This window comes from Neomonachus schauinslandi, chromosome 2, assembly GCF_002201575.2.
Source record: "Neomonachus schauinslandi chromosome 2, ASM220157v2, whole genome shotgun sequence".
In the NCBI taxonomy this organism is placed as follows: Eukaryota; Metazoa; Chordata; class Mammalia; order Carnivora; family Phocidae; genus Neomonachus; species Neomonachus schauinslandi.
Window position 1 is genome coordinate 36,843,019 of NC_058404.1, and position 10,696 is coordinate 36,853,714.

Sequence of the window (10,696 nt, forward strand, 5' to 3'; positions counted from 1 at the left end):
CATCCATGTCCATGCAAATGTTGGGTATTCATCCTTTCTGATGGCTGAATAATATTCCATTGTATATATGAACCACATCTTCTTTATCCATTCATCTGTCGATGAACATCTAGGCTCCTTCCATAGTTTGGCTATTGTGGACAATGCTGCTATAAACATCGGGGTGCATGTGTCCCTTCTTTTCACTACATCTGTATCTTTGGGGTAAATACCCAGTAGTGCAATTGCTGGGTCATAGGGTAGCTCTATTTTTAACCTTCTGAGGAGCTTCCATACTGTTTTCCAGAGTGGCTGTACCAACTTGCATTCCCACCAACAGTGTAAGAGGGTTCCCCTTTCTCCACATCCTCACCAACATTTGTTGTTTCCTGGAATGTGTGGTTGTCATGACATACTGAAAGTCTGTGAAAAAAAGAATCTTTTATATGTCTAATGAAAATGTTTTTAAAAGATATGCAATGATAAAGGATTAAAGGATGAAAACAAGAGAGATAAAGGAGGTCTACTATCAGAAATCAAAGGAGAACATTAGCATACTCTATCACAGGGAAAAACAGCTTATGGAATTCCATATACAGAATACAAAAAATGTAGACAGGTACTGAACACATTGTGTAAAACTATTGCATGTCCTGCAATATTGCCATATGCTTTGTGAGGGGCATCTGAAGTAAACAGTTTGAAGGCTTTTGTTTGCTTGTTTGTTTGTTTTAAAGATGTTATTTATTTATCTGACAGAAAGATAGAGAGAGATCACAAGTAGGCACAGCAGCAGGCAGAGTCAAAGGAAGAAGCAGGCTCTCCGCTGGGCAGGGAGCCCGACCCCAGGACCCTGGGATCATGACCCATGTGGAAGGCAGCCACTTAACCAACTGAGCCACCCAGGCATCCCAACAGTTTGAAGTTTAAAGCAATCATGCAGGGGCGCCTGGGTGGCTCAGTCAGTTAAGCATCTGGCTTTTAACTTCAGCTCAGGTCATGATCTCAGGATCCTAGGATCCAGCCCCCCTGTCCAGCTCCTCACTCAGTGAGGAGTCTGCTTGGGATTCTCTCCCTCTCCTCTGCCCCTTCCCCTGTTCATACACTCTCTCTATCTCTAAAATAAATAAATAAAATCTTTAAAAAAATTTTTAAAAATGAAGTTATCATGCAATGGCAATGTACAAACTGAAGTAGATCAGAAAAAAAAACTTTATGCAAAGAATTTTTCAACAGAAAGCAGCTTACTTGTAATGGAATTGGAGTCATAAATTAAAGATTAGATTCCATGTCCTGAAACTTATAGGTTTGATGCCCTTAACATTTTTAATCTTCTTTCTTTTAAATTCATATATATATGAATATATATCTTACTTCAGAAGGTTAATGTGAGAATTAAATGAGATTAGTATATGAATACCCCTCTAAAGGAAATTATTTCATTGTGATTTTCAAATACATTTTGACATACATTTTATTTTTATTATAATTGTTCAGTAGTAGAACTTAATCATGATAAGTTCCAATTCTGCATGTCAAAATAGAGTTAATGAATTTAACTTACTCTTTTTTCAAAAATTGTTCCTTCAACCTGAAAAATTTTCTCAGAGTTACCATATATCGACTATAGCACTTTAATCACATGGAAATCTAAACCCCTGTATTGTGACCTCCAGTTTACAATGTAAAACATTATAACTATATTAATTTGAAGTATTTTAGCAAAGAAAATAATCAAAGTGGATGTCTTCAATTTAATCACTTTTTATATAGCAGTTAAGCATTCTTTCAACTACTTTTTACAGTTACTATTTATTTATTATAATATTTTTCACTATAAGCAAGCAAATGTGACATTTTTCTTTCTTCTTTTTTTTTCTTCTTTCTTTCTTTGGCCATTATTTCTATGAAGTCTGATGCTTCTGGGTCAAAATTTTCCTCAAGACTATCTTCTCTATCACTTAGTGGCCATTCACAAATTTGTATAAATTACAGGCTGGGGGAGCCTGGGTGGCTCAGTCGTTAAGCATCTGCCTTCGGCTCAGGTCATGGTCCCAGGGTCCTGGGATCGAGCCTCCATGGGGCTCCCTGCTCCACAGGAAGCCTGCTTTTCCCTCTCCCACTCCCCCCTGCTTGTGTTCCCTCTCTCGCTGTGTCTCTCTCTGTCAAATAAATAAATAAAATCTTTTTTTTTAATTTTTTTTAAAGATTTTATTTATTTATTTGAGAGAGAGAGAGAGAGCATGAGAGGGGGAGGGTCAGAGGGAGAAGCAGACTCCCTGCCGAGCAGGGAGCCCGATGCGGGACTCGATCCCGGGACTCCAGGATCATGACCTGAGCCGAAGGCAGTCGCTTAACCGACTGAGCCACCAAGGCGCCCCAAATAAATAAAATCTTAATAAATAAATAAATAAATAAATTACAGGCTGGGCCACTGTTATACATATTTCATCTTGATTCTTTTTTCTACCAGTATGATTCCTGAAAAGAGTTTAATATTTCTTGGAAGTTGTGTGCAAGTATGTCAGAAGAGATAGAGAGGTGATACGGCACAGGAGTTAGCAGAAGTGTGGGAAAGGGAGGATCAGAATGTACAGAATAGCACAGGGAAAATACTGTGCTTTGCAAGTGACCACAGAGCAGTATTATCTGACTTAATGCAAAGGTAAATAAAAAGAGTCTTAAAAATTGAAATGATAAAACCAACATTCTTGATCATTTACCTGCTTCTCTGAATCTTCACTCTCATTTGACCTTATCTTCCATGGAGCTGTAATATGCAATAATACTCCTTCAGAATCTGCAGTAGGAAAAAAAAATTTTTTTTTTCTTCTGCAACAGTCATCGCAATCAAGCATGGGTTCTTAATCCCGAGTACATGATGGGGTCTCAAAATGTCAATAAACTTATATAGATGTGCCCACTCTCCTTGGTGCACAGCTTTCACTAGATTTTCAGTGGCACACTGAAAACGGCAGAGCCAAACAAATAAATAAAAATTAGACATTACAGTTCTACAGGACCGTCTTGTTCGTTTCCAGAACCACGTCAGGGCCCGTTGCCTTGGGACTCTGAGGAATAAATTGAGGGCAGTACTCACACCTCTAGAACCTCTGGCCTCAGATGGGTTGACCCAGGAAGACTGGCTGCATTTCAGCCCCTAAGACCCTCTCAACCCTTGATGCGGAAAGTGGATGCCTTGGATAACATCCTCAGTCACCTACCCTGACCTGGGCAGTGGGGGAGATGCGGAGGAAGGCATCAGTAGGGGATCCAGGAGTGGGGGCAGTAGGGGTCCCAAAGAAAAGGAAATTGCTCTCCTGGAAGAGCCCGTCCCTGCTTGGAGGCAAAAAGGGAAAGGAAGTCGAGGCTCCAGTGGTCTTACCCAGGCGGGCGTGCAGCCCTCCAAACTCAGAGAGCAGGGCAAAGAGAAGGAACATCGCTGTGCCGGAGCGCTGCAAGCACAGCCAAGGCTGAAGGCCGTTGGGCAGCTCTGAGGCTCGTGGGCGGGAGTACTCAGGGAAGTCTCTCCTGCGCGCTGGCCCGGCGGGTGAGCATTGTGCTTGCTATCAGCTCGCGCTGGCTCACCCTGAGGGCTCCAGAATGGATCAGCGGCTTCCACAGGTCTAGGGAGAGGAAGCACCATATACAAGCTTATCCCTTTGCACACAACTGATTTGTTCTGGCTAAGTTTACATTGGTTAAACCCTCTGATAGCGACAAAGGGGCAAATGAGCGGGATTTGCTTTTCTGGTGAAGTTCTTGGCAATTTCGATTCTCCATGTCATGGTTTTCTGGCGTGTTTTTTTATTTGCTATAATGGAGGAGAGAGAGGGAAATAGGAATGTTAACCACTCTTACAATTAATTTTCTAAATGGTGCTCCTGCTGACTTATTATCTGTGCAAATAAGGAAAAATCAAGAATATTGAACTTGATCTTGGAGAAGGCAATCAAAACACTTTTCAACTGTGTGCCTATTCTTACAGTATTAGACTGTAATCAGTTGAAGAAAGGGAAAGGAAACCTAAGTGTTTTGTTAACAGTTACTCTAAGCACTAGCAGGGAAGCTACAGAGGTGGGAAGGGCAGCAAGGCAAATAGGAAATATGTCCCAGGTGGACAAGAGCATGCAACTGTCTTTGAATGTTCTAAGAGAAATCTTAAACCACACATGTCCAAAACCTAACTCAAACTTCTACCCACCTCTCATCTATACCTTCTTTTATCCCAGTACAGCCTATTGCAAGGATGAATTGTGTCAACAGTTGCAACGATAAACTCCAGTCAGGATTAAAACTTGGACCTGCTAGTGGTACACTGGGATCTTCAGAAAGTTTTATTAAAATAAGGCAGGCCAGTGATCATAATGAACTAAAATAAGTTAGTGTCAATGAGGATGAGGGAAAGTTATGGTAGAATCATCCTGATATGTATTTTTTTACCACACAATTCACCCACTAAAATGTACAATTGAATGATTTTAGGATTTTTCATATATTGATGTGTACTATCACCACCCCTCACCCCCAGTTCTTTAGCCCCTCCTAAACAACCCAGCCCTACACAATCACTGAACTGTGTCAGGTGTCAGGGTTTCATTCCTTTTTATGGCTGAATAATATTCATTGTGCATAAGTCATCATTCATACAATGTTTATCCATTTATCAGTTGATGGACATTTAGAAAAGGAATCTCTTGACTCTGTGGTGAGGTACTCCCACCCCTGAACCAGGAGCATCTTTGTTTATGATAGAGACTCTGTAGGTTCTCATTCGACTCCAGCTAGGGTGATGGTTCCCTTATCAATGTACAATGCTTTGAGGTATGTAGAAGTGCACTCATCTCAGTAAGAGGGAGATGGGGAGGAGGGCACTGAAGCAAGAAAATCTTACCCAAAAAAGCTCAGCTCAGTGAAAAAGGAGTAACAAGTCTGGGTTCCCCAAAGGACAAAGATATACCCCAGATCTCAATTTACCTGAGGCCAAGGAAGTATCACCTGGAGACACAACAGTTATCTATGACCAGGAACTCAGTTCAAGCAATTCCCTGAAGATAGAATGATGTTAGTGACTATCGGAGGGTCCTGGGGCTGGCCTTACCTAGCATCATTTCCTCTCAATATCCCAAAGCCTGGAATGGATAAGGCAGGGAACCATGAGTTATTGGAAAGGTGTGGTCTGTGGGTGTCTTCTGAGAAGGGAGAAGTTAACATGGACCTGGGCATCTGAGGGTAGGCAGCAACAGTGAACAATGGAATGCTTACAAGTTGGGATGTAAGAGCTTCCCTGGTTCAAAAGAGGCAATGTTCCTTATTTCCTCCTAAAGGATCACAGCAGGTAGAAGAATCAATAGACACAAGCCTACATACTTTCACTCTCAGGATTTATTTTTGTTTGTGAAATTGAAAGCTTTAAGCCATAACAAAAGGAGAGATTAGCAGATTTTTTTTTTTTCCATTCTCAGAGCAGGGCAGTTAACACTGAATATCTTGGTAATAGTCTTTCTCCAACCTATGGCTTTTTGACATCATTTAGTCACTGTTGTAAAACAAATATAGAAAAAAGAAATGCTAAATTTTAGTTGTTAATAAAAGCTATCTAATAAGTAATTAGTATATAGAACACTGCTTATGGTATCACAGTCTATGCCTGTATTCCATGAAATTCTTAAACCCAGCTTTCTTTTTCCTGAATTGTCTGTGACAGCCCCAGTAAAGGGAAATATTATAAAGTAGTAGTCACATGCATTTCATTTACATAGTTTCAACAATTCACATGGATAAAAGAAAATCACCAGCACGGAAACAGAGGAAAAGAACAATAAAAATATGTGAAGAAATAAATAATAACTATTAATTTGTCTATTCAAGTTGTCAATTCATTCTGTTGGTCACCTTCAGAATTTATTCCGAAGACCATCTTTACCATTCCTGGTTGGAGGCACCATCCCTTCCCTCCTGGATTACTACAGTAATTTCCCCACTTCTACTCTTGCCATCATACAGACTAAATCAACAAACCAGCCTTTATTTTATTTATTTATTTTTTAACAAACCAGCCTTTTAAAGTGGAAGTCATGTGCTTGAAACTTTAATTCTCCAGTGATTTCCTCCTTTCAGTGAGAATAAAACACAGATGCCCCCCAAGACTTCCTACAGCCTCCAGGAGTTTTACTATCTGACCTACTCACTACCACAGCCCTCTTGCTAACTCTGCTCCAGCCAAACTGACATCGCTTTTATTCATCAAACATTCCTGACTTATTTTTTCATTGGATCATTCACATGCTTGGAAAGCTCCTGCCCAGATACATGCATGGATACCTCTGACAGCTCTACCTCTGTGTCAGAAAGAGTTGATTTACAGCTGGAATGGAAAAACTCTATCTTTATCTCTGGGAGAGCCTGGATGCCTGGTTTCACCTTTTGCCCAGACGATGGCAGTGGGATTTGTAATGGGCTATTTAAAATTTACAATAAGGAGCCTTGAGGCCTTGCGCATGAGGTGTCTCTGTGGTGCCCATGGCTTGCCTGCACTCTCTTTGCTGCACTGTATCCCTTACATTGAAATAAAAGCCTCCTGTGAGTTGACCCTGGGAAGTCAAGTACCTACTTTCAAACATCTAAACTGGGTAAATACTTGCACCTCCTCCAGCTCTTTGCTTACATATCCCTTGCTGAATAGGGCTCACTCATTCAATCATATTCAAAACCTCTCTCCAGCTCCTTCCTCACCACCAACTCTCCCATTTACCCCTACTGAGAAATAAGACCATTTTACGTGGGGGCAAGTAGTTATAAATGTTTTCTTTGGTGGCAGAGGGAAACAGAGATCCATTGACTTAACTCTCCATCAAAGTAAATAGTATGGAGGAATGGCAAATTAGTCATTGGATGAACTCTTGATTTCACTTATGGTTGAATTTTTAATTTTTACATTTACTCCCAGTGATAGGCTTAATATGTCAAATACTATGATTTCCTTATGTATATATCTTATAAATTTGAATATATACAGATATATTCAGATATATGTATACAATATATAGATATATATATTGAATATATACAGATGCCAACTTTATCCCACCTTATAACAAAGAATTGTCTTTCTACCCTGGAGGGACAGTGAATTTATCATTTTGCCTGGCATCTAGTAGATCCTCAATACATGTAAATTCCATTTCCCATCACCAGATATATCAGGCTAGGTGCCAAAATTGTAGTTCTTAAGAGTTAAACCCTGGAGTCTGGTTGTCTTAAATGAAACTCCAGCTCAAAACTTACTAAAATTCTGTATACACAGGGAATTATTTAAATTCTTTATGTTGGTTTTCTCATTTTAGTATGAGAATAACAGTAACTATGGAGTCTTAGTGAAGAAGAAATGTAAATATCAGGAATCAATCTGTGTAAATCTACTAATAGGAACCTCAAGTGTGGGAGCAGGATTCATAATTGCTCATAAATATTTTAAGAACATATTTAAATTCAATGTAATTTTTCATTACAAAAATGTTGCTTAATAAATATCTAGCTAATATTAGTTAATATTAACATTTCTAAATTAATATAAAACAAAATTATCAAATGCTTTTAGTCTTTGTTTTAATATATGATATTGATAAATAAGAATTAGTATGATGAAATGTGGAATAATAGCTTCCTTATAGTGAAGTATTATTAAATTTTTTAAAAAAACTATTTCATGAATTACATCATTTTAAATAATTTGACTCCTTCAATTCACCTTTAACTCTATGACATGGTGCTGTTACTATTGCTGTCTTCTGATATAAATCTGTATAAAAGAAATAGCATTACTTTTAGGGTTAGGGAACATGTATTCTTAAACAAAATCAAGAGAAGTAGAAAAACTAGACTTGTACTATTTACTCCATGCCCATGTACCGCTATCTACTCTGCTTCCCATGTCCCATGCAGTGATCATATATACTAGCAGTTGGTCTTTTTCTAACGTTACTCTAGGTTTTAACAATGTGAAGCATTTTAAATTTCAAACTTAAATCCATCTAGTACTTTTCCCTATTTTGTCTACATGGAAGATGAAATATTAATATAGTTGATAAAACTTCTGCAAAATTAAAAAGATAATTTACATGCAAATCTTCAAATTCTTAAATTATCATATTTCCAATTTTATTATTCTATCAAATAACCATGCAAATAACCTTTTCACTTTTTTGAGGTCCTTAATGAGTTCTCCATATCTTTCAGCTACATTATTACATGTTGTGGAATTTATATAGCTCAATTTTTGTTTTCTTTCAGCTCTTATACATACTCAATTCCTGTTGAAGAGGGGTGTCATTGTTTCAGGTTCCTACTACATGGCAACAATTCCTTGGCCACATATGATCAGATCAGGTTTGCACACCTAACTGAGAACTATAAATCCAGACAGAACACTGGCTGAATTTAGATACATTTACACAGCTAACTTCTTGTATCTTTTTTTTCTTATTTTTTATTATTATGTTATGTTAATCACCATACATTACATCATTAGTTTTTGAGGTAGCATTCCATGATTCATTGTTTGCATATAACACCCAGTGCTCCATTCAGTATGTGCCCTCTTTAATACCCATCACCAGGCTAACCCATCCCCACATCCCCCTCCCCTCTAGAACCCTCAGTTTGTTTCTCAGAGTCCATAGTCTCTCATGGTTCATCTCCCCCTCCAATTTTCCCCCTTCATTTTTCCCTTCCTGCTATCTTCTTTTTTTAACATTTAATATATTATTTGTTTCAGAGGTACAGATCTGTGATTCAACAGTCTTACACAATTCACAGCACTAACCATAGCACACACCCTCCCCAATGTCTTACACCCAGCCACCCCATCCCTCCCACCCCTCACCACTCCAGTAACCTTCAGTTTGTTCGAGATTAAGAATTCCTCATATCAGTGAGGTCATATGATACATGTCTTTCTCTGATTGATTTATTTCGCTCAGCATAATACCCTCCAGTTCCATCCACGTCATTGCAAATGGCAAGATTTCATTCCTTTTGATGGCTGCATAATATTCCATTATATATATATATATATATATATATATATATATATATATATATATATGTATATACCACCCCTCTTTTATCCATTCATCTGTTGATGGACATCTTGGTTCTTTCCATAGTTTGGCTATTGTGGACATTGCTGCTATAAACATCAGGGTGCACATATTCCTTCGGATCCCTACATTTGTATCTTTGTGGTAAATACCCAGTAGTGCAATTGCTGGATCGTATGATAGCTCTATTTTCAACTTTTTGAGGAACCTCCATACTGTTTTCCAGACTGGCTGCACCAGCTTGCATTCCCACCAACAGTGTAGGAGGGTTCCCCTTTCTCTGCATCCCTGCAAACATCTGTCATTCCCTGACTTGTTAATTTTAGCCATTCTGACTGGTGTGAGGTGATATCTCATTGAGGTTTTGATTTGGATTTCCCTGATGCCAAGCGATGCTGAGCACTTTTTCATGTGTCTGTTGGCCATTTGGATGTTTTCTTTGGAAAAATGTCTGTTCATGTCTTCTGCCCATTTCTTGATTGGATCATTTGTTCTTTGGGTGTTGACTTTGATGAGTTCTTTATAGATTTTGGGTACTAGCCCTTTATCTGAGATGTCATTTGCAAATATTTTCTCCCATTCTGTCGGTTGTCTTTTGGTTTTGTGGACTGTTTCCTTTGCTTTGCAAAAGCTTTTTATCTTGATGAAGTTCCAATAGTTCATTTTTGCCCTTGCTTCCGTGGCTTTTGGTGATGTTTCTAGGAAGAAGTTGCTGTGGCTGAGGTCGAAGAGGTTGCTGCCTGTGTGTCCTTTAGGATATTGATGGACTCCTGTCTCACATTGAGGTCTTTCAACAATTTTGAGTCTATTTTTAGGTGTGGTGTTAGGAAATGGTCCAGTTTCATTCTTCTGCATGTGGCTGTCCAATTTTCCCAACACCATTTGTTGAAGAGAGTCTTTTTTCCATTGGACATTCTTTCCTGCTTTGTCGAAGATGAGTTGACCATAGAGTTGAGGGTCCATTTCTGGGCTCTCTATTCTGTTCCATTGATCTATGTGTCTGTTTTTGTGCCAGTACCGTACTGTCTTGATGATGACAGCTTTGTAATAGAGCTGGAAGTCCGGAATTGTGATGCCACCAGCTTTGCTTTTCTTTTTCAACATTCCTCTGGCTATTCGGGGTCTTTTCTGGTTCCATACAAATTTTAGGATTATTTGTTCCATTGCTTTGAAAAAAGTGGATGGTATTTTGATAGGGATTGTATTGAATGTGTAGATTGCTCTAGGTAGCATTGACATCTTCACAATATTTGTTCTTCCAATCCATGAACATGGAACGTTTTTCCATTTCTTTGTTTCTTCCTCAATTTCTTTCATGAGTATTTTATAGTTTTCTGAGTACAGATTCTTTGCTTCTTTGGTGAGATTTATTTCAAGGTATCTTATGGTTTTGGGTGCAATTGTAAATGGGATCAACTCCTTAATTTCTCTTTCTTCGGTCTTGCTGTTGGTGTATAGGAATGCCACTGATTTCTGAGCATTGATTTTCTATCCTGCCACTTGACTGAATTCCTGTATGAGTTCTAGAAGTTTTAGGGTGGAGTTCTTCGAGTTTTCCACATAAAGAATCATATCATCTGCAAAGAATGAGAGTTTGACTTCTTCTTTGCCGATTT

The 10,696-nt window shown here is 38.6% G+C and overlaps 1 protein-coding gene across 1 annotated transcript in view; it reads right to left on the reverse strand.

The window, feature by feature from the left end:
• Nucleotides 1-3,419, reverse strand: part of LOC110573137 (disintegrin and metalloproteinase domain-containing protein 18-like) — a 214,409-nt gene extending 210,990 nt beyond the window's left edge. Inside the window, exons 1-2 of the mRNA XM_021681558.1 lie at nt 3,365-3,419; nt 2,703-2,779 (exon numbers count right to left, since the gene is read on the reverse strand). Of these exons, the coding sequence (XP_021537233.1) occupies nt 2,703-2,779; nt 3,365-3,419 (132 nt within the window). The remainder of the gene's footprint in view (nt 1-2,702; nt 2,780-3,364) is intronic.
• Nucleotides 3,420-10,696: the final 7,277 nt, after the last annotated feature.